The sequence below is a fragment of the Nerophis ophidion genome, linkage group LG10, assembly GCF_033978795.1.
Source record: "Nerophis ophidion isolate RoL-2023_Sa linkage group LG10, RoL_Noph_v1.0, whole genome shotgun sequence".
In the NCBI taxonomy this organism is placed as follows: domain Eukaryota; kingdom Metazoa; phylum Chordata; class Actinopteri; order Syngnathiformes; family Syngnathidae; genus Nerophis; species Nerophis ophidion.
In genome coordinates, this window is record NC_084620.1 from 28,331,039 (window position 1) to 28,358,197 (window position 27,159).

General features: G+C 40.0%; 1 protein-coding gene and 1 pseudogene across 2 annotated transcripts in view; one reads left to right on the forward strand and one right to left on the reverse strand.

Annotated features, from left to right (window-relative positions):
* LOC133560585 (chloride anion exchanger-like) overlaps positions 1-3,118 on the forward strand; it is a 28,943-nt pseudogene extending 25,825 nt beyond the window's left edge.
* A 6,117-nt stretch (positions 3,119-9,235) lies between these two features.
* LOC133560589 (serine/threonine-protein phosphatase 6 regulatory subunit 2-like) overlaps positions 9,236-27,159 on the reverse strand; it is a 37,628-nt gene continuing 19,704 nt past the window's right edge. The window contains exons 4-23 of one of the 2 annotated variants that reach the window (XM_061913268.1): positions 24,521-24,707; positions 24,184-24,321; positions 24,049-24,114; positions 23,862-23,974; positions 23,677-23,790; positions 23,465-23,591; positions 21,870-22,022; positions 21,562-21,786; positions 21,383-21,447; positions 21,193-21,308; positions 21,019-21,104; positions 17,056-17,136; positions 16,862-16,941; positions 16,701-16,758; positions 16,423-16,550; positions 16,233-16,357; positions 14,676-14,823; positions 14,282-14,551; positions 13,830-13,943; positions 9,236-10,628 (exon numbers count right to left, since the gene is read on the reverse strand). In XM_061913268.1, coding sequence (XP_061769252.1) covers positions 10,580-10,628; positions 13,830-13,943; positions 14,282-14,551; positions 14,676-14,823; positions 16,233-16,357; positions 16,423-16,550; positions 16,701-16,758; positions 16,862-16,941; positions 17,056-17,136; positions 21,019-21,104; positions 21,193-21,308; positions 21,383-21,447; positions 21,562-21,786; positions 21,870-22,022; positions 23,465-23,591; positions 23,677-23,790; positions 23,862-23,974; positions 24,049-24,114; positions 24,184-24,321; positions 24,521-24,707 — 2,443 coding nt within the window. In that variant the 3' untranslated portion in view covers positions 9,236-10,579. Of the gene's footprint in view, positions 10,629-13,829; positions 13,944-14,281; positions 14,552-14,675; positions 14,824-16,232; positions 16,358-16,422; positions 16,551-16,700; positions 16,759-16,861; positions 16,960-17,055; positions 17,137-21,018; positions 21,105-21,192; positions 21,309-21,382; positions 21,448-21,561; positions 21,787-21,869; positions 22,023-23,464; positions 23,592-23,676; positions 23,791-23,861; positions 23,975-24,048; positions 24,115-24,183; positions 24,322-24,520; positions 24,708-27,159 lie in introns of both variants that reach the window. The other variant, XM_061913267.1, reaches the window with a different exon arrangement.

Sequence of the window (27,159 nt, forward strand, 5' to 3'; positions counted from 1 at the left end):
GGCATATACAATGTCTCTCCAGTCCACGCTGTTCTGTCTTGGCCAACATCCCAGGAACTGACCTCTACAAAGATCAAAAGGACTACCTGCATGTAAGTAAAATTGAACTTGAATTAAATTGTGTCATTTCTCCATAAACTTCTATTTTGGTTTCATCTGACCACATGACATTCTCCCAATCCTCTGCTGTATCATCCATGTATCCATTTTGATGTAAACTCAACTCATCGTGTTTGGAGGAAGAACAATATTGAGTTGCATCCCAAGAACACCTTACCTACTGTGAAGCATGGGGGTAGAAACATCATGCTTTGGGGCTGTTTTTCTGCTAAGGGGACAGGACGATTGATCCGTGTTAAGGAAAGAATGAAGGGGGCCATGTATCATGAGATTTTGAGCCAAAACCTCCTTCCATCAGTGAGAGCTTTGAATGGTTGACCAAATACTTATTTTCCACCATAATTTACAAATAAATTATTTAAAATTCCTACAATGTGAATTCCTGGATTTTTTTTCCCATTCTGTCTCTCACAGTTGAAGTGTACCTATGATGAAGATTACAGACCTCTGTCATTATTTTAAGTGGGAGAACTTGCACAATCGGTGGCTGACTAAATACTCTTTTGCCCCACTGTAAGTGGCTGTCGACATAAAGTAAAAATAGGCAAACCTTGCACATCCATCCATCCATCCATTCATCTTCTTCCGCTTATCCGAGGTCGGGTTGCGGGGGCAGCAGCCTAAGCAGGGAAGCCCAGACTTTCCTCTCCCCTGCCACTTCGTCTAGCTCTTCCGGGGGGATCCCGAGGCATTCCCAGGCCAGTCTTCCCAATGTGTCCTGGGTCTTCCCCATGGCTTCCTACCGGTTGGATGTGCCCTAAACACCTCCCTAGGGAGGCGTTTGGGTGGCATTCTGACCAGATGCCCGAACAAGCAATAAATCCTTATTTATGGAAGTTAATAATACTACACACATGTCGACACAAGCAATTGTTGACATACTGACTTGTTTAATCACCCTCCTTAGCAATAATGACACTGACAGTGCTACAACATATGTTAAAGTTAAAGTACCAATGATTGTCACACACACACTAGGTGTGGCAAAATTATTCTCTGCATTTGATCCATCACCCTTGATCACCCCCGGGAGGCAAGGGGAGCAGTGGGCTTTAGCGGTGCCGCGCCCGGGAATCATTTTTTGGTGATTTAACCCCCAATTCCAACCCTTGATGCTTATAGTCTTTGATAAGACCCTGCCGGAGATTGAACTCACAATCTACCGATCTCAGGGCGGACACTCTAACCACTAGGCCAGTGGTTCTCAACCTTTTTTCAGTGATGTACCCCTTGTGAACATTTTTTTTTAATCCAAGTACCCCCTAATCAGAGCAAAACATTTTTGGTTGAAAAAAACAGATAAAGCAGTGAAATACAGCACTATGTCATCAGTTTCTGATTTATCAAATTGTATAGCAGTGCAAAATATTGCTCATTTGTAGTGGTCTTTCTTGAACTAGTTGGAAAAAAATATATAAAAATATCTGAAAACTTGTTGAAAAATAAACAAGTGATTCAATTATGAATAAAGTTTTCTACACATAGAAGTAATCATCAACTTAAAGTGCCCTTTTTGGGGATTGTAATAGAGATCCATCTGGATTCATGAACTTAATTCTAAACATTTCTTCACAAAAAAAAGAAATCTTTAACATCAATATTTATGAAAAAATCTAGCTGTCAACACTGAATATTGCATTGTTGCATTTCTTTTTACAGTTTATGAACTTGCATTCATATTTTGTTGAAGTATTTTTCAATACATATATTTATAAAGGATTTTTGCATTGTTGCTATTTTCAGAATATTTCTAAAAAATCTCACGTACCCCTTGGCATACCTTCAAGTACCCCCAGGGGTGCGCGTACCCCCATTTAAGAACCACTGCACTAGGCCACTGAGTAGGTCGCAATACGTCAACATAAGCAGATGTCGACATAACCGAAATACAAAATAGGCATTTTGTGCACATTGCTGTTTAATACTCTGCTTAGGGATAATGATGGAAGTTAATGATACTACAACACACATCAACATAAGCGGTTGTCGACATAACCGACATCGAGAAAACATTTTGCACATTTATTTGTATAATTACTGTGCTTGGCAATAATAATGGTTAAAACACTACAACACACACCAACACTGCACCTGGCCCCCGACATCCGGAATGTTGACCTTATAATCACTTTTGAAACTTACCTCAAAACACACCTGTTTAGGCAGGAATATGATTGACATAAGTGTGTGTTTTTAATTGTTGCTTTGCCTGAATGTTTTAAAATGTATTTATGCTGCTTTTATGTTTTTATAAGATGTACGGAAGCCTTGAGTGCCGTATTATTATCAAATGGTTGTCGACATAAACAAAACCATAAATAGGTATTATTTGTTCATTTACTTTTCTAATCACTATGATTAGCGAGAATGTAGGAAGTTAATACAACACACAAACAGAGTAATTTGTCAGACATCACGTAGACGGCGTCTACAAAGCAGGTAATTTATAAAGCAGAACACAGTGGCTTCAGAATTGATAAATTGGGTTGACATAGACAGGTTGTAGACATAAGCGGGTTCCAGTGTGATATGCTTGCAATTGTGTCACACGGCTGGTAAGCCAGACATTATGCTGTTTCATCTTTCATAGAAATATAATCAAATCTTTTCTTGACCACAGGCTCTCAAGGAGTTCATACGTGTTGATGTGGACGTTTACGTCGCGTCATGCGACGGTGAGATTTGTCTACGTCTCTCACACACAGACACAATCAAAACAAGACTTTGTCTGAAAGGCAAAAAAAAAAAGGCTTACCTGACTGTGTTCACAGCGTGCATATTGGAGAAACTCCACAGCTGCTTGTTCTTTGACGAGGACATTCGGACTTCCATGTTCTACCCAACCATACATGACGCCATGCTGCATGTGTTCCACAAACACAACATTGAAACAAAAACAAAATTGGTGGGAAGTAAAACAAAAATTCAAATGTGGCATTGATGATTCAATGAAAATCACATGTCATCAATAAAACAAAATACGCTGACAGATATCAATGTGTGGTTTCAAGTAACGGGTACCCGTCTGTAGAGGAACGACATTGGTTCAAACCAGAAAGTCATGTTGCACTCAACTCATCATCTTTTTATACCAGGGGTAGGGAACCTATGGCTCTAGAGCCAGATGTGGCTCTTTTGATGACTGCATCTGGCTCTCAGATACATCTGAGCTGACATTACTTAACACGATTAGTAATTAATAATTTCGCCAGTAATCGGTGTTAAAAATAACGTTTAACATACAAAACATTCTTATGCATTTTAATCCATCCATCCGTTTCAACTGCACCTGTTCAATAAGTCACATCTATGGTAAGAAGTCCATTCATCTATTCTCTACCGCTTGTCCCTTTTGGGGTCGCGGGGGTTGCCGGAGCCTATCTTAGCTGCATTTGGGCAGAAGGCGGCGTACACCCTGGACAAGTCACCACCTCATCACAGGGCCAACACAGATAGACGACATTCACACTCACATTCACACACTAGGGCCAATTTAGTGTTGCCAAAGAAGTATTTTATTGATTATTGGTTAGCTTCAGAATAAAAATGATATAAAATATAAGACTTTTACTCTAAAAATGTAGGTCTTACTTAAAAAAATGCATGCATTTAGTTGTATTCAGTGTTAAAACATATGATACGGCTCTCACGGTAATACACTTTAAAAAATTGGGCTTTCATGGCTCTCTCAGCCAAAAAGGTTCCCCGGCCCCTGTTTTATACCATCAACATGCCAATCGTAGAATATGCGTTTTACACTTATTAAACACATTTTAAATTCAGTTTTACTAATTAAGAAAGAAGTACAGGCATACAATATTATACTTACAAAACTAGCAGTCACCCAACACAGTTCCCACGTTGTCACGTTACAGCCCATCCATCCATCCATTTTCTACCGCGGGGGGGGGCGCTGGTGCCTATCTCAGCTACAATCGGGCGGAAGGCGGGGTACACCCTGGACAAGTCGCTACCTCATCGCAGGGCCAAGACAGATAGACAGACAACATTCACACTCACATTCACACACTAGGGCCAATTTAGTGTTGCCAATCAACCTATCCCCAGGTGCATGTCTTTGGAAGTGGGAGGAAGCCTGAGTACCCGAATGGAGCCCACGCATTCACGGGGAGGACATGCAAACTCCACACAGAAAGATCCCGAGCCCGGGATTGAACCCTGACTAGTGAGGACCTTCGTATTGTGTGGCAGACACACTAACCCCTCTTCCACCATGAAGCACCGTCATGTTACAGCCTTATTCCGAGATTAAATATATACATTTTTATCCTCAAAATTCTACACACAATACCCCATAATGACATTTAATACATGATTAAAAATGTATTTAAACACGTGTACATAAGTATTCACAGCCTTAGCTAAATACTTTGTTGATGCACCTTTAGCAGCAATTACAGCTTCAAATATTTTTGAATACGATGCCACTAGCTTGGCACACTTATCTTTGGGTAGTGTCATGCATTCCTCTTTGCAGCACCTCTCAAGCTCCATCAGGTTGGATGGGAAGCGGTTTTCATCCAGGATGTCTGTGTTCATAGCTGCATTAATCTTTCTCACTGTCTTGACTAGTCAAGCTGCTGAAAAAATTTCCCAGAGCATGATGCTGCCACCACCATGCTTTACTGAAGGGATGGTGTTGGCCTGGTGATGAGCGGTGCCTGGTTTTCTCTAAACATGTTGGCTGGCATTCATGCCAAAAAGTTTAATCTTTGTCACATCAGACCAGATCACTTTGTTTCTCATGGTCTGAGTCTTTTAGGTCCATTTTACTAATACAATACCATATAGGCCTGATTGGTGGATTGCTGCAGAGATGGTTGTCCTTCTGGAAGGTTCTCCTGTCGCCACAGAGGAATGCTGTAGCACTGACAGAGTGACCATTGGGTTCTTGGTCACCTTCCTGACTAGAGATGAATTCAGCAATGTAGAGACATCTTGGATGAAAACCAACACTTTCCATCCAACCTGATGGAACCCGAGAGGTGCTGTAATGAGGAATGGGTGAAAATGCTCAAAGATAGGTGTGCTAAGCTTGTGGCATTGTGGTCAAAAAGACTCGAGGTTGTAATTTCTGCCAAAGATGCATCAACAAAGTATTAAGCAAAGGGTCAAAAATATTTTTTCATTTAAATCTTTCATACTTTTGAAAATAAAAAAAAATTCTACATTGTCATTATGGGGTATTATCTATACAATTTGTTAACAAAATCCCATTCATTCCATTTTGGAATAAGGCTGTAACATAAAGTGTGGGAAAAGTGAAGCGCTGTGAATATTTTACGGATGCACTCTTTATCTGCTTAATATGACTGTTTAGCTTCAAATATGTGACTTGTAGCACATGAAGCAAGTTAAACATGAATAGTTTGTTAGAATTTTTTTTCAAATAAATTCAAGCAACATTAGGTCAATAAATGTATATGCCTATATTTTAATTTGAGAAAGTACCACGAGACTAGTCCTTCTCAAATAGTGGGTTCAAGTCCTGACCTGGATCCGATCTTGTGGCACGAGTTGAAGACCAGCTTGAAAGCGAAGAAACCAAACATGACCGAGCTTGAGGGTTTCGCCAAGGAAGAATGGGCCATTTTCCGAGAGCAGACATGCAAGAAGCATCTGGAAGTAGTCATAAAAAACTACAAATGTACTCGTGAGCACAGACGTCTACCAGGTGTCCATCAATAACAATCCTGAAAGACGACAGAGATTCAGACTATCACCAAAATGTAATCACATGTTCCTTATTCAGTTTCTGACATATGCAGAATGTTTCATTAACATTAATTAGCGCATACCTTTTTGCTTTATGTTGCCAATTAAAAAATTGAAAACAAAACCCGGTGGAGTTAATTTATGGAAAGATAAATGCAATCGTGGTAGTTTTGTCTGTTGCTTCCAAACAGGCTACATAGTTCACTGTCTTCATCAATCTCAGCAGCTGAGCATATTTGTGGCGGAATTAAAAAAACGGCACCATTTGTCAGTCATTCACTCTTTGTGCCTGTGTGTGGAAGCGGGACAAACACCCACCCAACCCCACAAATATTCAATAAATTCTACAATGTCGATCCCAAAGCATCAATGGAACATTTTGGGAATATATTCCTAAAAGGCAGTATTTGAAAATAAAATAAAAATTGTTCTCCCCAAAAGTGGAGCTTCTGTAGGTAGCCAGTCAGATGGGATGGTGTGGCGAAGTTGGGAGAGTAGCCGTGCCAGCAACCTGAGGGTCTCTGGTTTGATCCCCACCTTCTACCAAACTAGTCACGTCCATTGTGTCCTTGAGCAAGACACTTTACCCTTGCTACTGATGGGTCGTGGTTAGCGCCTTGCATGGCAGCTCCCGCCAGCAGCGTGTGAATGTATGTGTGAATGGGTGAAATAGTGTCAAAAGGCTTTGAGTACCTTGAAGGTAGAAAAGTATAACCCATTTACATCAACATATTTAGTAGGAATCTACATTAATGCGTGTGCAACTTTAAGATTGACTACATGCACTTAGTCCGAGGAACCTCTCATAAAAGATTCATAAGTCAGTTAAAAATATATGTTACTTATACAACTGAAATCTTTTAACAACATCAAATATAATTAAATGTTTTGTTGTTTTGTTTTACGGCCTTTTTGTAAAAAAAAAAATATATATATGGTGTACCCCGCCTTCCGCCCGATTGTAGCTGAGATAGGCACCAGCGCCCCCCGCAACCCCAAAGGGAATAACCGGTAGAAAATGGATGGATTATTAATCTATTAATATCATACAAACAGAATGTTTTTTGTAAGAATATAAAAATACAAAACACGCAATATATCTAAAAAATTATTTGCAGAATGGCATATTTGAGATTGTGTAATTACAGCCTTTTAATAGCTCAATAATTTATAACACTGATTTTGATACAGTAAAAAAAATGATTTTTACAGCGCCTAATGCACTAAAAAAAGAGAGAAAGCATTTGGTTGAATTTACACAAGTATAATATAAATATATTGCATGTTATATATAACTTGCCAAGATCATTTGCATTACTTTTCCACGGCTTAATGGCTTTTTACCTCATTTACACTCATCAAAGCTGAGAAATGTGCTCATGGCTTTCAGTCGCTATCTGGTGGTTAACAGACGCAATTACACCAAAACAATATTTTCTTGTTTTTCACTCAGCAACATAAGATTCATTCAGTTTTCTTGGGAAAAAAACAGTAATATACTATATTAAGATAACAGTCTGTTAAAAAATATCAGTTATAATGGGATTCTAAAAGATGCCGCAAGAGTTATTGGGAGAAAGTGTGTATATTTTGTTCATATCCTATTCTAACAATGTTGGTATATAATCAACACGGGGCAACTTTATCTCCCCTTCCCCCCCAAAAAACCTTGTAGAAAAACTGTGGCTAAATTTCAGATTGCTAAAATTCACACTGAACAATCATCACATACAGGAGCTGTTCATATTATTAGAATATCATGAAAAAGTTGATTTCAGTAATTATTTTCAGAACGTGAAACTTACATATTATATCAATTCATTACACACAGTGATATATTTGAAATGTTTATTTCTTTAAATGTTGATTAGTACTGACAATTACTGAAAATCCCAAATTCAGTATCTCAGAAAATTAGTTACGACTAGTACCCAAAAATATTTTTGGGAAATGTTGGCCAACTGAAAAGTATGAACATGAAAAGTTTCAGCATGTACGGCAATCAATACGGCGTAGCATGGAGTCGACCAGTTTGTTGCACTCGGGTGTTATGAGAGCCCAGGTTGCTTTAATAGTGGCCTTCAGCTCTTCAGCATTGTTGGGTCTGGCATTTCGCATCTTCCGCTTCACAATACCCCATTGGTTTTCTATGGGGTTAAGGTCAGGTGAGTTTGCAGGCCAATCAAGAACAGGGATACCATGGTCCTTAAACCAGGTACTGGTAGATTTGGCACTGTGTGCAGGTGCCAAGTCATGTTGGAAAATGAAATCTTCACCTCCATAAAATTGGTCCGCGGCAGGCGGCATAAAGTGTTCTAAAACATCCTGGTAGACTGATGCATTGACCCTAGACCTCAGGAAACACAGTGGACCAACACCAGCAGACGACATGGCACCCCAGACCATTACCGATTGTGAAAATTTGACACTGGACTTCAGGCAATGTGGATTCTGTGTCTTCTGTCTTCCTCCAGACTCTGGGACCTTGATTTCCAAAGGATATACAAAATTTACTTTCATCTGAAAACATAACTTTGGACCACTCAGCAGCAGTCCAGTCCTTTTTGTCTTGAACCCAGGCAAGACACTTTTGACATTGTCTCTTATTCAAGAGTGGCTTTACACAAGGAATGCGACAGCTGAAGCCCATATCTTGCATACGTCGGTGCGTGGTGGTTCTTGAAGCACTGACTCCAGCTGCAGTCCACTCTTTGTGGATCTCCCCCACATTTTTGAATCGATTTTGTTTGACAATCCTCTCCAGGGCACGGTTGTCCCTCTTGCTTGTACACTTTTTTCGACCACATCTTCGTCTTCCCTTCACCTCTCTATTAATGTGCTTGGACACAGAGCTCTGGGAACATCCAACCTCTTTGGCAATGACCTTTTGTGTCTTGCCCTCCTTCTTTAAAGTATCAACGGTCATCTTTTGTACAGTTGTCAAGTCAGCAGTCTTCCTGATGATTGTGTATCATACAGAATCAAAACGAGAGACCATTTAAAAGCTTTTCCAGGTGTTTTGAGTTAGTTAGCTAATTAGAGTGTGGCACCAGGTGTATTCAATATCTGACCTTTTCACCATATTCTAATTTTCTGAGATGTTGAATTTAGGGTTTTCATTGGTTGTCAGCTATAATCATCTCCTTTTTGGCAAAACACACTTGAAATGTATCAGTCTGTTAGGAATGAATGTATACAATCTACAAGTTTGACTTTCTAAATGGAATTAATGAAATAAAAACGTTTTCATGATATTCTAACATGACCAGCACCTGTAAGGTCAGTAACACATGTAATGCTCGTTTTGGGCCCTAGAGTGCACAAGGGTTAAAAGTACAGAGTGACACTACAAAAATGACACAAACACACTCCAACCCACTGGTATTAATGTGGTCAACCAGACACATTTAATTCTCAGTTTGAACAATGAATAAACAATGAATCATAGAACCTGATCACTGTCAAGTGATTTAAGTACACCAAGAGGCCTGGGGCTTTGCTCGAACCCAGCACCTGCCCTCTTTTCCAATCCTGCAGCTTCGGGATCAAATTAAATTAAACATTGAAAAAAAAAAAAGGGAAAACAATACAGCGTTACTCCTTTCAGATGCCACTCTTGTACAGCCTGCTATCTAATGCTTTGTGGAGAGAGAGAGAGCAACAGAAAATAGTATTTAAAATGGCTAGTAAAACAAAGACCTGTAGATGCAGCTATATTAAGTAGATAATTGGTTGATTGAAAGAGGGAATTTAAGATTAATACAATCAGAAGGTCTTAGCTCACTAGTGAGGTCACTTATGCATGCACTAAGAAAAAGAAGGGGAAACAGTCAATAATAAAATAATTAAGCAAAACTACACTGGATGACTGCCATCTTGATTTTTCTTTCTTAAAATAGGCTGAATTTAAATTAAAAAGGACTAATTGACATTATTGCACTTGAGCAAAAGACAGTAATACAATTGAGCTGTGTTTATTGATCCTTCTCCACCATGACACATTCAGACACCTGGAGACAATTAAAGATGAGACTTTAGACCGTAACCAAAAAAAAAGAAAAGTACAGAAAAATAGTAAAACCGAGATGTGGTTGAGAGGATGGATAGAGACAGCCTGCAGCAGGGAAGGCGGAACACTGATATTTTGTGCTAAAACAGACAGAAAAATGGCTGAATAAGTGCTCCCCCCCACAAAAAAAGTATTATTGAGGCGTGTTTAAAAAAGTGTTGCCTGTGCTATCCCCAAATGGGGCAACAATGTAAAAGCCTTTCTTTTAGGTTCCACCAGTAGAAGAGAAATCGTTTTGGACATAAAAAAATAATGATAATGTTGTTGTTACCCCCCCTCAAAGATTGCTGCTACATTAAAACCGCACGTATTTATGTGCAACATCAGGAAAAAAAGGCTTTGAAGTTCCTCTAAACGCTGTTCTGTGTTTTTGTCCTTTTTCTGGTATAATATATATATATATATATATATATATATATATATATATATATATATATATATATATATACTTTTTTGTACATGTTCCGCCGCTTCGTTACTGGTGTCGATTGGCAGTGTCCAGGTCCAATAACATGGCAGAGTGATTCGGTAAAAACACTGGAGTCGCACTGAGGTTATTTTAAAGAAGTCACTCTGAAGGAGGCTTACAGTTTGCGGCCGCCGCCACTGTTTAGATCACCCCTGTTGTTGCCGCCTGCCAAAACCTGTGTGCACTCACACTGGCCCGTTGACGGCCACTTCCTGGGGTGGCGGCGTCTCCTCTCTGGGGAACACAGGTAGAATGATTAACAAATATATTTATTTTCGAATAATAAAAATAGAAGTACATACAATCAAATAGAAGTAAATGGCTCTGGACCTCCATAATGTACACACTGGACATATGTGTGTGCATTGTATCATGGACAAAAGTTTTACTGTGTTTATCACAATATTAATAATTTTGTACTTTTCTTTTGAATAAAAAAAACTGAATAATATTTTATAAGTTAAAGATATGTTGAGATCTCAATGACTTCTAAAATATAAATATACCTTAAATGCTCCAAAGTATGCCTTTAAGCGCAGGGTTGAAAAACATTGGCATTAACATCCCATGTAGGCAACCACTGATGTAGATTTTTTCTGAACTCCATACGATAGCAGTTTCTGCTAATGAAGTATCTAAAGAGGTCACTAGGCAGAACTGATATATTGATGGAAAAATGAATGTTTAAAAACTGGGATTTCCGCATTTCCGTGGACATCTCACATGCCTGAAAATAAAAGAGGGCTGCCCGGTAAGTTGACATCGAAGTGACATCGGAGTTTTAATTGGTGGAATTACATGACTGCAAGAGGCAGAGGTTTTTTATTTTCTCCACCATCACAGTCATTTGAGTGACAGGCACGTTCCCCAACAGGGAGAAGCATGTCTCATCTGTGCATCGCTTTCAGCACCTGAGCACTTTTATTTAACAGTAAAATTAACTGAACGTAGCGAGATCTCTTTTCAGTCATTCACAATCTTTGTCTCAGTGGGAGGAGAGCGGGGCGCCAGCTTATACACGCAGGAAACACGTACAGACAGCCTCCCGACCACTCGCAACATGCTGCAATGTCACAAAAATTAGGAGGAAGCACTATGATCAAAAAGCCAAATATCCCGCTGTGGTAATATTTTATCTTCAAATTGGTTGGCCATTATTAGCCCGCCAGCACGGACAAACAAGAGAAAATGTTTTGATGGCAACAAACAGACAATGTCCGACCTCGTTTTGGGAAGTAAAAATAAATACAGTGTCAGCCAGAGACCATCAGTTTGTAATAGCCATTAAAATGCCATAAATCTGCAATGGCCAATCACAGAATTTTCCAGGAAAATCAGCCAATAGTAATAGGCAGCCGATCAATCGGCACATCCCTTTTAATAAGTATTACAGTGCAATATGTGTCTTATTTATTTCAGGGTTTCCCCTCGACTGCCAAGATACCTATCGCGGTTGGCGCGTGGTCACCATTACGTCAAGTTAATTTGTATTATAATGTATTTTATATTTTCTTTTTAAAAAGGTTAAACAAATGTATACATACATTTTAAAAACAAATATGTTATTAATTAGTATTAATAGATGTTTTAATCAATTTGCAATGTTTCTAATTGTTGCTGCTTATTGTACAATGTACTTTGAGATTTTTTTAAGTATCTAAAGACTTTTAATGAGTATTCCATTAAGAACAACCAGCAACATATCTAGGATATTTAATGGTGTTACTATCACATGTATTTATGTTTAGAGACTATTTCTGTCCCTCGATGTAACTGACAAAAGAGGCGAGCAGAAGCGAGCATGACGTCAGTTGTTTTGCGCTGTTGCGCCAGTTGGACTTCTATTCATTCTCCTAATTAGTTCTCTTAATATTTGCACATTTTGTAGATGGCTGTACCGCGGGTATATCTGCGGATATTAAAATTGTGTAACACTGCAGACATGCTGAAAAAGCTCCAGACAATAATGGCGTGCGTTTTGTTTACATGTGGTGTCAGCAGCGCAGTTGTTAGTAATCGAAGCCTTTTTTCAGTGGTTGAGTTTGCGATACATCAATTTTCAATAGTGCGCAAATAAGTGCGCAATTCTTATTGTATCAACCTGCTGGTGTTAATATTTTATGTTCTTGTGGTTTGGATTTGATGTCACTTTTCTCATGTTCACAAACACACCGTCAATGCCTGAAGTTAATTGGCAGAGGATGAGACAGTGCTGTGTGTCTGGGGAAGTGCGGACTCAGGTAGACCCAAGAGTTTGCACGGGTGGTAAAACCTGTTGGAATTGTGCAGTTTATAAGATTGGCAATAAAAGTTAAAAATAGCTTAGGACTTTGTGTGGTTTTTTCGGGCGCTACAATACATCATATTACTTTAATTTGTTGTCAAGTGAAAAAAAACAAACTTATTTTAAAGGAGTGGCAGTAATGAAAACGCTGTGGTGGCACGCCACCTTCAATTACATTAAGGGACAACCCTGATATTATTACAGTATATTGTAGCGATCTATGAATATAGTCACTAAGCGCAACCCCTGTTTCTGGGTTAAGGGTTAAATTGCTAACAACGAAAGGCAAACATTTTTGGGTGTAATATATCTTCACTGCAAATATCTCAAGTTGATCACGTATTTGATGGACTTAATTTTTAACTCCTGCCTCATCAATAACAACTCCACAAACGAAACTTTGACGCAATGTTGAGCAACAACAGCTGAACACAGCATCGAATTCAGATGTCAGGCTAACACCGTTAAAAACTCCAAAAAATCAGTTTAACAGCCAAAGTAAAAATGAACTCTTGATGCACTTTATCTTTGCCATCAATAACACAATTTTGACATGATCAATGTGTAACGAAAACAGACACACATTGCTAACACAGAATGCTAACATCAAAGCTAATAATTGTAAGTGCATGTGTTGACCTAGGGTTTGAAAAAAACACACGCCTCATGACACTCAGTTCTAACTTAGAAAAATTACCCAAGACGTGATGAAGTATAGCCATGTCGTGGTCATAGTTACACTTGGAGGATAGTCCGGGCTACCAAAGAGTGCAGTACTGTAATCTAAATCTCCAACAGAAAACATTTAAGGCTACTATGTGCTAAAGATGTGAGTGTTATTTCATGTTTAAAAGATGGTAATAATGTTAAAAAAAATACATGGAGAAGATCCTAAAAATGTTTAATAATCTAACTATAAAAATATTCTATTTATTAATGATAATCCTACTTTGCGGAAATGTGTTTTATGTGGTGATATCCAATCCCAATTAACTGCAATAGACGAAGGACACCTGTATTGAGTCTCTTTGTTTTTGCACACTAATTAATTAATTAAATTACAAAGTTGTTTCAGTAACAGTAATTATTTCAGTCGAGCGGCGCCATTAGCGCTGTGGTTAGCTATTTAGCGTCGGCTGGTTGAAACTCACATTCTGTCAGTCTGTGTGGTTAAATGCAAAACCTCAGGAGGAGACGGCTGCTGCTGCGAGGCCTCAGGAGGGTCCGACAGTGAGAGTTTCTCTAGAGATACAGGACTTGCCTCGCTGCAAACACACAAATTCATATTAACATCTTAAGAGTTGACCACACTGCCTGTTCCTTCCTAAAACATCTTTGTTATCTACGATGCCCTGGTAGAAACATTAACACTACACTTTGCTACATGGACTGGGAAAATTCCTCCAGCTATTTACAAAACTTGTACTTAAGCTGAAGTTTCTCCAGAGTTGCAGAGAAGCACTTAGTAATTTACGGTTCTTGTTGAGCCTATATTTACCTCAGTGTGGTAGTTCGTATTACAGTTATAGATGGTTATACACATTACAGCTTTTCATGCAGCGGACTCATCCACTGAAGGGAATTTCACCACAGGAAGTCAAACCTTGTGAGGTCAGCTGTCTTGCTGCCGGGGGAGCTGGCTGGTTCTATAAGGGTAGCTGCGCTGGGAGTAGCGGCGTCCTCCTCGCTGTCTGATCCTCCAGACGAGCTGTTGTCTGTGGCAGCGGGAGGAGCCTTCTTCCCGTCCCCCGACGGTCCGATGCAGGAAGGGGAGTTGGCTTGAGTGCTTTCCTCGTGGTTTTGTTTGGCTTGTTTATCTGTGCCACTGCTGCCACCATCCACAGGGGAGCTGCACCTGGGCTCTGTCTCTGTGCTGGAGGAGAGTACACATTTTAACACAAATAAATACAAGGACCATACATGATCCTCATGAGTTGTCTTCCTGCACACCAAAAGGTACAGTTCTTTAGTTAAAGTCAAGTGTCAAAGTGCACTACCTCGAAGAGAAAGGCTGGAATGCCGTGAAATTGGCCCAACCCGTCTCTTGGGTGTCGGTTCCACTCCCGGGAGGTGTGTCCCACCCTGACAAAGTCTGGGATGCTGTGTTTCCTTCAGAGTCCCTGAAATTTGCTGTCCAGCCTGGACCTGGAAGCATGAAAGAAAAGTACGTTTAATATTACATGCCTACTAAACAGTTTGAAAGTTAAGTTGTTTTTGTCGGTCATACTGCTTAAAGATATGATGATGTTAACAATACAACACATCAACATAGATTAAGTGATTTTTCACAGAAATTAAGTCTTCCGGTTTCCCTTCTTTTGTACCATTAAAGTTAGGGTTGGTTTAAGCAAGCACATTTTTAATAATACAAGAATGTGGTAAAGTAGGACTTAAACATAAAGTTAAACACATTCCACTGTATCATTACATTTCCAATATAATCGACTATTATTATTGTGTTGGCCGATTGGCTGGGAGAAAATATACAGTCAGGGTTTCCCCCAGAATGCAAATACACCTGCGGCAGAGAGGGCGTGGCTAGGGACATGGTCAATATGCGATTAATTATATATTTTCTTTAAAAAGGCTAAAAAGTTATACATCTAAAAACAAATGTTTTATTCTCAATGAGTATTACCATATTTTTTTATTTTTATGTTTTGCTCTATTTTTCAATTGGCTGCTCATTGTACAGTGTATTTTGTTGAGAATCTTTTTGAGTCTTTTGAGACTTAACCAATCTTTTCAGTGACTTTTTCTGTAATTAATACATTTAGGAACAAATCTAGCATCTTTTTCTGGTGTTATTGGAGACTGTACACATGTTTAAAGACCCTTACTTCTCTCGCTCAATGTCTGCGACAAACAGCAAGATCTGCTGCGAGCCTGACATCAAACTTGCTTTGTGCTGCTGCTTCAGCCTCTCGTCTTCTTAGTATTTGTACACTGCACATTTTGTAGATCGCTGTCCGCGGGGACAGTTCACATTAAAGACATGCAGCCTCTGCTCCAGACAATTGCGTGTGTATTGCTTACATCATCACAATATCCTGTTTCAGCACTGCTGTTTCGGTGATAAAAAGTATAATTTCCAGCGGCCCAATTTTTAAAGAATCACTCGTCAATAGTACGCAAATAGTAGGCTATATATGTCCCTTTATACTAACAACCTGCCGGTGTTAATGTCTATGTTCATGTGTTATTGATGTTTAAAGTTCCCATGAACATAAATACACCAAGCCTGGAAGCACGGGAGGGAATATGTGTTTGAATTGGGCCTGTTAGAATAAGATTGGCAGTAAAAGTTAAAAAGAGTGTCTGACTTTGTGTGACTTATTCTGGACGCTACAATACATTATATTACTTAAATTAGTTTTCACATAAAAAAAACGAATTTTTTAAGATGTGACTGCTTTTATTTTGTGGGGCAGCAAAAGGAAAACTCTGATGGTGCTTTTTTCTTTCTTGCAGTGAGGTTTTAATCCGAACCCACCTTGTGTACCAAATATCCTGTGATCCCCTCTTTTGTGCTATCCGGATAGCTACTGTCTCACCTGTATCTGATGTGTTCTGCTCAAAATCTTCCTCCTCATCAGATTCTGAGCCGCAGTCTTGCTCTTGACCACCATTCTCTAGACTGCTCCGGGAGCTTCCTTCTGAGGTTTGGGACACCCCAAACCTGGAGTAGAGAAGCGATTTTAAGATTAAAGTGAGAAAGTTGACAAGACAAGGTAGATAATATACCTTGTTCTAGATTTAGCTTGTGTTGCATAGTTGATTTCCTTCTCCTCCCAAATGTCCTCTTCCTCATCAGCATCATCGAACTGATGTATCCTCTCTTTACAACAGGCCTCAAAAGCTGCTGCATTGGCCTGTGCACACATCAACACATGAATTAACAAGCCTCACAGGTTCTAACACAATATGGCAGATCTGTGGAGCAATTTACATGCTGACCACCGTTTTAATGGCAACTTTACAACGAAAATGAGAGGCGGCTGAGACACATGCAGAATACTTACACTGTTATCATCAGAATCTAAATTGAAGTTTATTTCTGCAATTCTGTCAAATGTGGCGCTGAGGTAAGAAAAAGAACGTTAGCATGCAGAAATAAATTGTGTGGCCGAAGATATATTGCAAAATATGCAAAGCAGTCAAAGACAAGACATTTCTCACTCACTTGATGTTTTCATCATGTTCGCTGAACTCCTCGTCGTTGAACCCAAACTGATCCACAAAGTTGGCGGTCATCTGCTGAATCTGATAGTCAGAGAAAGCCTGGGAAGGTCAGAAGGACACCTTTTAGGGTAACGCTACTGTGTTTATTATTTTCAAATTTTAGTTATTAATTAGTTTTTAAAGTGTCAACCCTACCTGTTGGAGCGACAGGTCGTTGGGAAAGGGACTCTCCATGTCGTCGTCTTCGCTGGACGAATGCATGTTGTGTGTGCTCACCTGCAAGACAAATCACACACAAAATTTTGAATCTACTAAACAATAGGTTCAACAAAAATAATCTGAAAGAATAACCATCTGCAAGAATGGTAATCTATTTTGACCGGTAATGTATGTTGGTGAGAAAGCAGCATGTTTAACATGGTTGCAAGAGGGCAAAAAGCAACAGTAAAATATTGAAACATTTCCCTGGAGTTTTTAAATATTTTCACAGGAATATATGAGAAATAACAAGAGTCTCCTATAGTCAAATATATTGACATTACCAGCTGTGGCTAAGGATACTTACCGAAACCGGGTTACATAATGGCACCGGTGTCAACATAAACAGTAATAACCAGAAGGAGCTCCTTGTTTCAATGCTAAATAAATGGAAACTCAACCAACTGCAAAAAGTGCTTGGCAGTGATATTGTGCAAGTAACATCTTGGAAATAAAAACGTCCTGACAGAAGTAGAGTCTGAGGCTCTTTATAAAGTTTAATACTGACTTTAAAGGAGAACTGCACTGTTTATAAGAATTGTCTATCATTGGGTAGAAAATGGATGGCAAGATGGATTCACAATCCCTATGGGACAAAAACCAGGGCTGCACAAATAATCGATAATTGAGGCTTTAGTTAGTGCAATAAATAAGACCAGTTGGCTGAGGTTTTGCTTTTTTCTCCGCCGTCACGGGCATTTGAGTGACAGACATGTTCAGCAACCAGAATTTGTTGGTGTTTGTTCGACTCTCGCTTCAAACAGGGAGAAAGATGTCTGACTTTTTGCATCACTCACAGTGCATTTATGTAACTGTACATTTAACTGAACAGAGTGAGACCTCCTTTTAGTCATCAACAATATTAGTGCCGGTGGGCGAAGAGCAGGGCGCCAGCTTTACTTACACACGCACACGTCCTGTTGTAGTATTACTTCACTCACAAATTAAATAGGCAAAAATGCCAATTGCTAAAGAGTGAGATTGCTGTGATCACGAGATGGCAATAAACAAATAGACAACCTTTGACCTGTTTTTCTAACTGAGAAAAATACACTTTAAAATGTTCAACATTTATCAAGTAAAACTTTTTTAACAAAAATGACAATCCATTTAATTTTTTTGTTTTTTAATTTATTTAGGACAAAGTTATTTACCTTCCTATTGCAGTATAATGGCAAACAATTCAACAGCAATGAGAAATTATATTATATCCTTTTGAATGGTTACCTGCATTATTATTAATATTATATATTATGATGACCTTACATTATGATCACTGTATAGTTTTTGTCATCACTTCAGTTTAAAAGCGTGTTAGACATGAAAGCTCAGTCTGTTTGCATAAAGCCACATTTTTAAATTAGAACAATATGCAACAATTTTTGGCACCTTGAGACAACAATAAGGTGATTGGCGGTCTAAAAGTAACATGTCTCTTCATTTGCGCAGTTTAATCCATTTTTATGTATACAACATAAAAATTGCAAATCGAATCGCAATTTGAAAGAAAAATTGCAATCAAGTTTTGTCCCTCAAAGTCGTGCAGCCTTAACAAGAACACTTTTTTTAATGCATTCTAACTCGTAAGTAAATGCTAGCAATAGCCCGTTAACAATGGAGATAATGGGATTAGATCTATTCCGCCTATGAAGCGCTCTAAAAACATTTAACAATGTAATTATATATGTAATGTATTAAGAGGCACATACAAAATAACATGTAATATTTACATATTTTGGTCATTTTAAGCATACGGCGGTGCATTAATTTCCCAGGCACATCCAAACGTTTGCTATTTACTTAAAAAAAAAAAAACTACTAATCATGCAGACTCCTACTTTATGATCCGGAACCTTCAGTTTTTGAACCCGAATATACTGACGAGCTACAAGTTTTTGAAGCTGAGTGATGAGCAGATCCAGCATTAACATTGTTAGAAAGTGTTGAACAAGAAATAAAAAATTCTCAAACTCGTGCAGCCCTAACAAGACAACATTTTTCTTTTAATATGCATGCTAACTTGTAAATAAATGCTAGCTAGTGTCAGCTAACAATGGAGATAATGAGATTAGATCTATTCCACCTATTAAGCCCTCTAAAAACATCCTAAACCCTAAACAATGTTTAATGTACACGCGGTGAGTATATATCTAATTTAGTAACAGGCACATTCACAGTAAGTTATATTTATATATTTTGGAAATTTTAAGCATACAGCGGTGCATTAATTCCCCAGGCGCATCAAAATGTTTGCTATTTACTTCAACAAAACAACTATTAATCAGGCAGACTTGCATGAGAGCCAACGACAATTACTTTAGGATCCAGAACCTTCTATTTTTTTACCCTAAATATAAAGAAGATAAGCTATTACAATTACAAAGTGCTGAGCAAGAATTAAAAATTATGAACATAAAACAATCACTGACTGTACAATCTATACTCTTACTGGGATGCCAACTGATGGGATGTATTCATCTACCCGTTTGGATGAAAAACTAATAATGATCAAAAGGATTGGGCAAAAGAGCGTCTTTTCAAGTTTAACGTCAAAGTTGACCAACTTTTCTGCTTATGGCCACAACCTTTTACTATAGGCAAGATTTACAGCCCATCACAACCTTTCACCAACTTAGAAACAATGCAGCAGCTCATCGGCCCAGTATTTCCGTAGCTGCATAAGCTAGTTGGCGGTCTGCGATCACGGCACCACTAAAAGTAGTTCATTAATGTTAGCGGTTTAACAATAATATCGCTAAAACTTGGCTGATATGCAGGTCAGGACATGTAAATGGATTATTGTTGGCGGTTTTTTGGTGCTGTTAGACATTAGAGTACTCACATTAGTGTCATTGTTAGCCATTTCATACTTGCCGTATATTCCAAATTAAAATGCATAAAAAAAAAAAAAGGAATAAACACGCTTTCAGCTCAATCAATCAATCAATGTTTATCTATATAGCCCTAAAACACAAGTGTCTCAAAGCCTGCACAAGCCACAAGGACATCCTCGTTTCAGAGCCACATAAGGGCAAGGAAAAACTCACAGCCCAGTGGGATGACAATGTGAATGACTATGCAAAACCTAGGAGAGGACCGCAGATGTGGATGACCGCCCCCCTCTAGGGGGGAGGTCACAGCTACCCTCAAAATCTTGCTAGCCCCACGGAGTTAGCGACTATAGCCACGGCAACAATGCAGCACTTCCTCAATATACCTCAAAGCAGGTTACAGCTAGCAAAATGCATTTACAAATATTTTAGGAGCATCATAAAATTATGAGCATCAACATTACAATGTAAGAAAGTAGTTTTATGCACATTCTCTATGTTCTGTATTGCTGCTATATTTCTGTCAATTTGTTGTGGGATTGAATTTCTTATTGTTGAATGCATTTCTTAGTTGTTTATTTTAACATCTTCAATAATTGATGTACAGTGAATGCCACAAACTAAAACGGCATTGTTTTCTTTCCCATGTTTTTAAGTACCAGTTCTGGCACGGTTTAAGCATCGGAAGTGTTATGGTCCGAGCATTGGTTGACATGTAAGCAATACTAATGCCCAGCTGTGGCTGTATACCCCCTGTTTTTATAATTGTCAAAAAATGGCAGTAACTGTATTGCAACTATCCGAAGTGGTCAACATTCTGAAGCTCTATGTACGTCTGCATAACCTGTAAAATTTTTCATGTTAAACTTTCTGTGCAGTAAATCTTACCATGAACTCAGCAGCAGTATTACTGCTAGCTGCATGGTTTGCTCACTTCTGACAATAAAACATTGGTTCTGTTGCTGCTGTGTTGTGCAATTTACTTGTTAATAAATAGTTGTGTAGTGAAGGAGAGCAACATTTTGCTTTCTGCTTTCTCATGTACTCAAAATCATTCCAAAACTCTCACCAGTTCAACTGTGTTTCTTCTATTAGTTTCTCTTAACGTCTCATCCACAAAACTTTCCCAGCGACCTCTGCAGTCTTCTGGCAGCTCTGCGGCATCAGATATCACAAGTTAAGAATATTTTTTTGTGCAAACAATCCTTTTAAAATATGTTTTTGTCTAGAACACTATGTATACCTTTGATTAGGTCTGCAATCTGGGCCTGTACCGGTCCTTTTTCCAGGTTCTGGACCACCATGTTTGAAATTCGGGTCAGATGACCCATGTTGCCTCTTCTGGTACCACCTTCGGACCTGGATGTCACAGCCACATGATTTAAACAACACTGATCAGGGATTCTATGTGACATTTTCCAAAACATGCTTACTGTATTTTATCATTCTCCTCCCAGGCATCAAGGATCTTTTGTACCAATCGACACTTCTGGAAAAGCTGCACATTTGAGAAAAATAAAGAAAAAAAGGAAGGAAATTAAATGCATCTTTTACTTCCCACAACACAGTGCACTATCTTGCTGCAAGACACATATCTGCTCAAGCCACCTACATGTGCCACAAGGACATTATGAAGGGAGGTCTCTGGGTCACTGATCTCGCCTGTCTCTGCTGCTTCATTGGGCGCTTCAGTTGCTGATTCTGCCAGCTTCCCGTTGTGGTTCTGAAGACTTGGGTTAAGACGCTCCTCTGAGGAAGGATGGTTCAGGATGGCTGCCACGCAGAGCTCCACTTGGAAGTGCAAAAAGTTATTCCACGAATATTTAAAGAACAGATCCTGCACAGTGGGAGATAGACATGTATTAGTCACAGTCAAGCTTCAAATGCTGAAAAACTGCCTCAAAAGGTGGTAGGGCCTACCAGTAGTAGGCCCATGGTGCCAAGGTTGCAGAGCTCTTGGCAGATACTCGGAGAAGTGGTCTGCAGGACGGCAGCTACCAGGCGGGCCACGTGAAGGCGAGCGTTCCCCAGTGGCTGATCCAGAACGCCAACGGTGGTCAGTATTGCACCTTTCTGTGGAGGGGATGAGAATAAGATGACTAATGTCATAATTATATTCCAGGACGTTTCTTGTTCACAAGTTAAAACAGTAAAAAGTTGCTTTTGTGGTGTTTACAGACATGTAAGCACCCTTTGAGGATAAAAAGAAAACGGACTAAAAAAAGGAAAATTCAGCCTCGAAATAAAACTTTGAAACTCAAGACTACATTTCCTGCAATTGGGTGCATTTCCACACTACAGTTTAACTTTAGATTTTTACTTATCTACTAACCTCTTTTGGGTGTATTTGTGAAACTTAAATGTCCCATGTAATGTACCAAAGAGATTAAAATAGATCAATAACTAACATTAATATTGAAAATGTATTGTAAAATTCTATACCATGCATGCAAAGAACTAAAGCAAAAAAGTTTTCCTTTTGGCAAGTCTATCCTATAGCCACGCCTCCTAGGGTAATATACTTCAGGTGTTGCGACCTCGGTTTGCGATCAGTCACTTCAAAAATATAATTTATCGCTGGCTACTGATAAATGTTCTAGAACTACATCGGATTTGAAACTAATCTTCCAAATACGATAAGCAGCAAAATAGAAAGCGGTCTACGTTGCGGTTCAGAGAATGAATGGAGGCAACAACAGGTAAGATACTTGGATGATTAGCTAACTAAGCTGACTAGCGACTTTGTTTCATTGTTCCTGATCTTCTTATTGTCCTACACCTCAGTGCAGCGGTTGGGCAAGAGAAATAGCGCGGACCGGCGGCTGAGTCGAGCGATCAACAAATTTTGTTTGGATCCTATTTTTCTAATAAGCATTTAAGTCTCACCTTAAAACTCATTTGTATACTCTAGCCTTTAAATAGACTCCCTTTTTAGACCAGTTGATCTGCCGTTTCTTTTCTTTTTCTTCTATGTCCCACTCTCCCTTGTGGAGGGGGTCCGGTCCGATCCGGTGGCCATGTACTGCTTGCCTGTGTATCGGCTGGGGACATCTCTGCGCTGCTGATCCGCCTCCGCTTGGGATGGTTTCCTGCTGGCTCCGCTGTGAACGGGACTCTCGCTGCTGTGTTGGATCCGCTTTGGACTGAACTCTCGCGACTGCGTTGGATCCATTATGGATTGAACTTTCACAGTATCATGTTAAACCCGCTCGACATCCATTGCTTTCCTCCTCTCCAAGGTTCTCATAGTCATCATTGTCACCGACGTACCACTGGGTCATTATTGTCACCGATGTCCCACTGGGTGTGAGTTTTCCCTGCCCTTATGTGGGCCTACCGAGGATGTCGTAGTGGTTTGTGCAGCCCTTTGAGACACTAGTGATTTAGGGCTATATAAGTAAACATTGATTGATTGATTGATAATATTTTATTACAAAATGCGGAAGTGATATATTGACACAAAAATTAATGTTGACAAACTGGGATTTCTGCGTTTACATAATGTAGTCGTTCACCTTTGGGGGATCCAGAAGAAGCTGCTGGAAGTCCTTTAAATGGGGCTCAATGGCATTTAAAATACTGCTGTTGACAGTGTAAGACCTTTCATAACCCTGAGAATACATATCCATCAGCCCTTCCAACCTGTAGACATTAATGACAAACATTCATTACCAGCCTTCCACTTCCTCCCAACATTTAGATTATTCTGTTAAGACCACACACTCACCCAGACCTCCTAGTCTCTAGTAAGGTAAGTAGCACTTGAGTTCCGTTAACGATGGAAGCCTCATTCCTCTCCCCCTCAAACATGTTCTTGAGGAGTCCTGCTACAGTTTCTTGTCTGAAAAACAATGATTTTTGCCATTTCAAATGTTCATAGGCAATCACAAAATTTCACTTCTGCTGACTTACGATTCTAACACAGCCAATAGTGGATCAGCCTCCATGTTCTCCTGCATCTGATTGGCCTGGTCTCGGCTAAGGCGGATAATGTCACAAAGTGTTTGGGACGCATTTGATTGTCTCTGAAAGAAAAAAACAGGGAATCAGACATTAGACTATGTACATAACAGCGGAAAAATAACCTTGAGACACTTACCTCCTCATCTTTACCAGTATGAATAAGCTCTATGAGTCTTTGTACCAGCTTCTCCTCATTCAGCCACTTGGGTAAAGAATATTGGTTATTTAGGGTAACAATACCCTAAAGATAAAATACAAGTGTTGAGCTTACATGGAGGACCTCCTGCCTCAAGGGAGCAGGCTCCACACAACTGATGAGGCGAAGCAACAGGTCCATCATAGCAGACGCATCTATGTGTTTCAGCACCAGCCCAATGAAGCCTTCTTTTTTCTTGAGAAAGGTGATTACCTGAAGGCAAAAGATTGAACAGTCCCAAAATGTGGACATTTATGGAATTAAATGGACAAATGGAAAATTTAGAAATGCCCTTTTAAAGATTGCCAAATGCTCAACATTAAAACTATCAAGATATCATCAGCAGGGACAATAATTAGCAAAAGCATAATCCAATTTTAAGATTGACAAAGTGCCTTTCAAAAAAATGCACCTCTTCGGTTTTTCTGGCAATGAGATTGCCGATGGTTTTGCTGAAGAAGCTGGCAAGTAGAGGGTTGAGGGGTGGGTCCTGTTCCAGGAAGTGGTACAGCACTTCAAGAAGAGACTCTTCTCCACCCAGCTTATCGTTGATAATGGACACATCTGAGGTCAAGAGCTCACACGCAATGTTGGGTAGCCTTAAAGAAAACAAGGACAATTAGAGGCAGTCTTGGGTGGGCTAAAAAGGTATTTTCACACCTATATGAACATTAACATGAGATCACAAAAATCAACATACATCTTATCAGTTTTTCCTGCATCACAATTTGGACAGATTTGGACAAGAGACGCAAACAGAATCAGAAATTCTATTAATCCCCAAAAGGGAAATAAAATTTTCAGCACAATCCCATTCAAGATCAGACAAATATTACAGGGAGACAGAACAGCATCACTGTAAGTCTGCCAACTTCCAGCGCTTCTAACAAAAAAAGGTGAGAAACAGGTCAACGCTGGGGGTGACAAAAAAAAACAGTCTAAACCTGGGCCCCTGGAGAGGGGGTCTGACTGAGGCCATGGGGGGGGGGACTCAGAGCCAAAGCACACATAAGCATGTGTGTAAGAGGGAAACATCAAACATCAAAGACATTTCAACATACAGCTACAAAAGTTAAATAAATAAAAAAATACACTGTGGTGGCTAGGGTTGGGTATCGAGTATCGATTGGAACCGGGACTAACTTTCCGATTCTCCCGGAATCTTTCAAAAGTTTAAATTTCGATTCCTAGTTTTGATACCCAGTCCGCCGACCGGAAAAAAAGAATAAGTTCGCCGACCGGAAGAAGAAGCCGCTGAACACCAACGAAGAAGTGCCCACCGCCGGAAGTGTTAGCATAGCCGAGCCTATGTAGCCGAGCGAGTCAGTCAAGCATGGATAGCGGGCGTCGGAGGTCGAAAGTGTGGCTTTATTTTACTAAAAAAAATGACATATCGGCGAAATGTAACACGTGCGACAGGACTGTTTCGTGCTTAGAAGGGTGCCCGTCGAACATGATGGAGTACAAATAAATGCGTGTCCCATCGTCGACGCGCTGCGCCGACCGTCCTCCTCTGCCTCTTCCTCTGGCTCCGACGCCCAGCCTGGCACCTCGGTGACTGCACTGCAGTCCGAATCCAGCAAGTAAAACAATATATATGCAATAAATAATGTGTTTTGCGCCAACGTTGTGGCAGCTAACAAATTAGCCTGCGTATTTTTTCATAGACAATTTACAACCTACTAGCCAGGCTCCGCGATGTGCTCAGCGTACTCTGTTCACCGTAGCGGCAATGGAGAAGATGTCGGTGCCACAGACGGAAGAGTGCCACAGAAAGGTCACTGCACACATAGTCAAAAGACTGCATCCCTTTTCAGAGGTGGAATCGCCAACATTTAGGTTAGTTAAGCAATACCGTTAGAGCTAAGCTATTTGATACTGGGATAAACAGTAACAGCAACATTATATGTTTGTTTATGTTTGCAGGGATATGGTGAAAACTCTCCACCCAAAATACATAACACCTTCCAGGGACTACCTGGCAAACACATTGATCCCGGCATGGTACAAGAAGAATCGGAATCGAGAATCGTCAGGAATCGGAATCGAAACTAAGAATCGGAATTGTTCGAATTCAAACGATACCCAACCCTAGTGGTGGCCTCTGTGGTGTTCCATGCCATCATCTACTGGGGTGGGGGGGAGCATGGCCAGACAGAGATAGGAGCAGATCCAACAAAGCAACCCTCAGCCATCTACTAATTTTTGGCCAGTATTCAGTCCGCATGGATGAGCAACGACGAGGTAGGGAGACGAAGGTGTCCCATACACGCTAATTCATCTAAGACACTGTGAAGCTTGTCCGTCCCAGCACTCAGCGCGAGCTGCGCAGCATTGTCTCTTCGTTCACATCTCCTCCAGTCTCTCCGAACGGACTTCGGTGTGGCAGAGACCCAGCAGCTGGTTTCCATGGCCAAAAGGCTCCAGGGAGGCAGATCCAGAAGTTCACAAAAAAGCACCACGGAAGTAATGAAAGTGCCACCCCTTTTCACCAAAGGGGGAAAAAAAAAAAACACATTAAAGAGGAAAACAACAGGAACCCAAAATGATGACACAAGAGCTGTGTTGGATCCATTATGGATTGAACTTTCAGAGTATCATAGGCGCCAGCGCCCCCCACAACCCCGAAAGGGAATAAGTGGTAGAAAATGGATGGATGGATGGATGTTAGACCCACTCGACATTCATTGCTTTCGTCCTCTCCAAGGTTCCTCATAGTCATCACTGCCACAGACGTCCCACTGGGTGTGAGTTTTCCTTGCCCTTATGTGGGCCTACCGAGGATGTCGTAGTGGTTTGTGCAGCCCTTTGAGACACTAGTGATTTAGGGCTATATAAGTTTTGATTGATTGATTGATTGAAGAGCACAGAGCTCCTGCCAAGAGCAGCCACTACAGCGGCGCCATCTTGGGGAAAAAATAAATAAATCAAACGTGATTTTCCACCTCTCCCTGAATCACACAAGCCCACACTCACACTGCTCTTCACTCATTCAGGCTTTGGCCATCACTTTATTAAAAAATGCAGTGTTTCCCCCAGAAAATTTGTTAG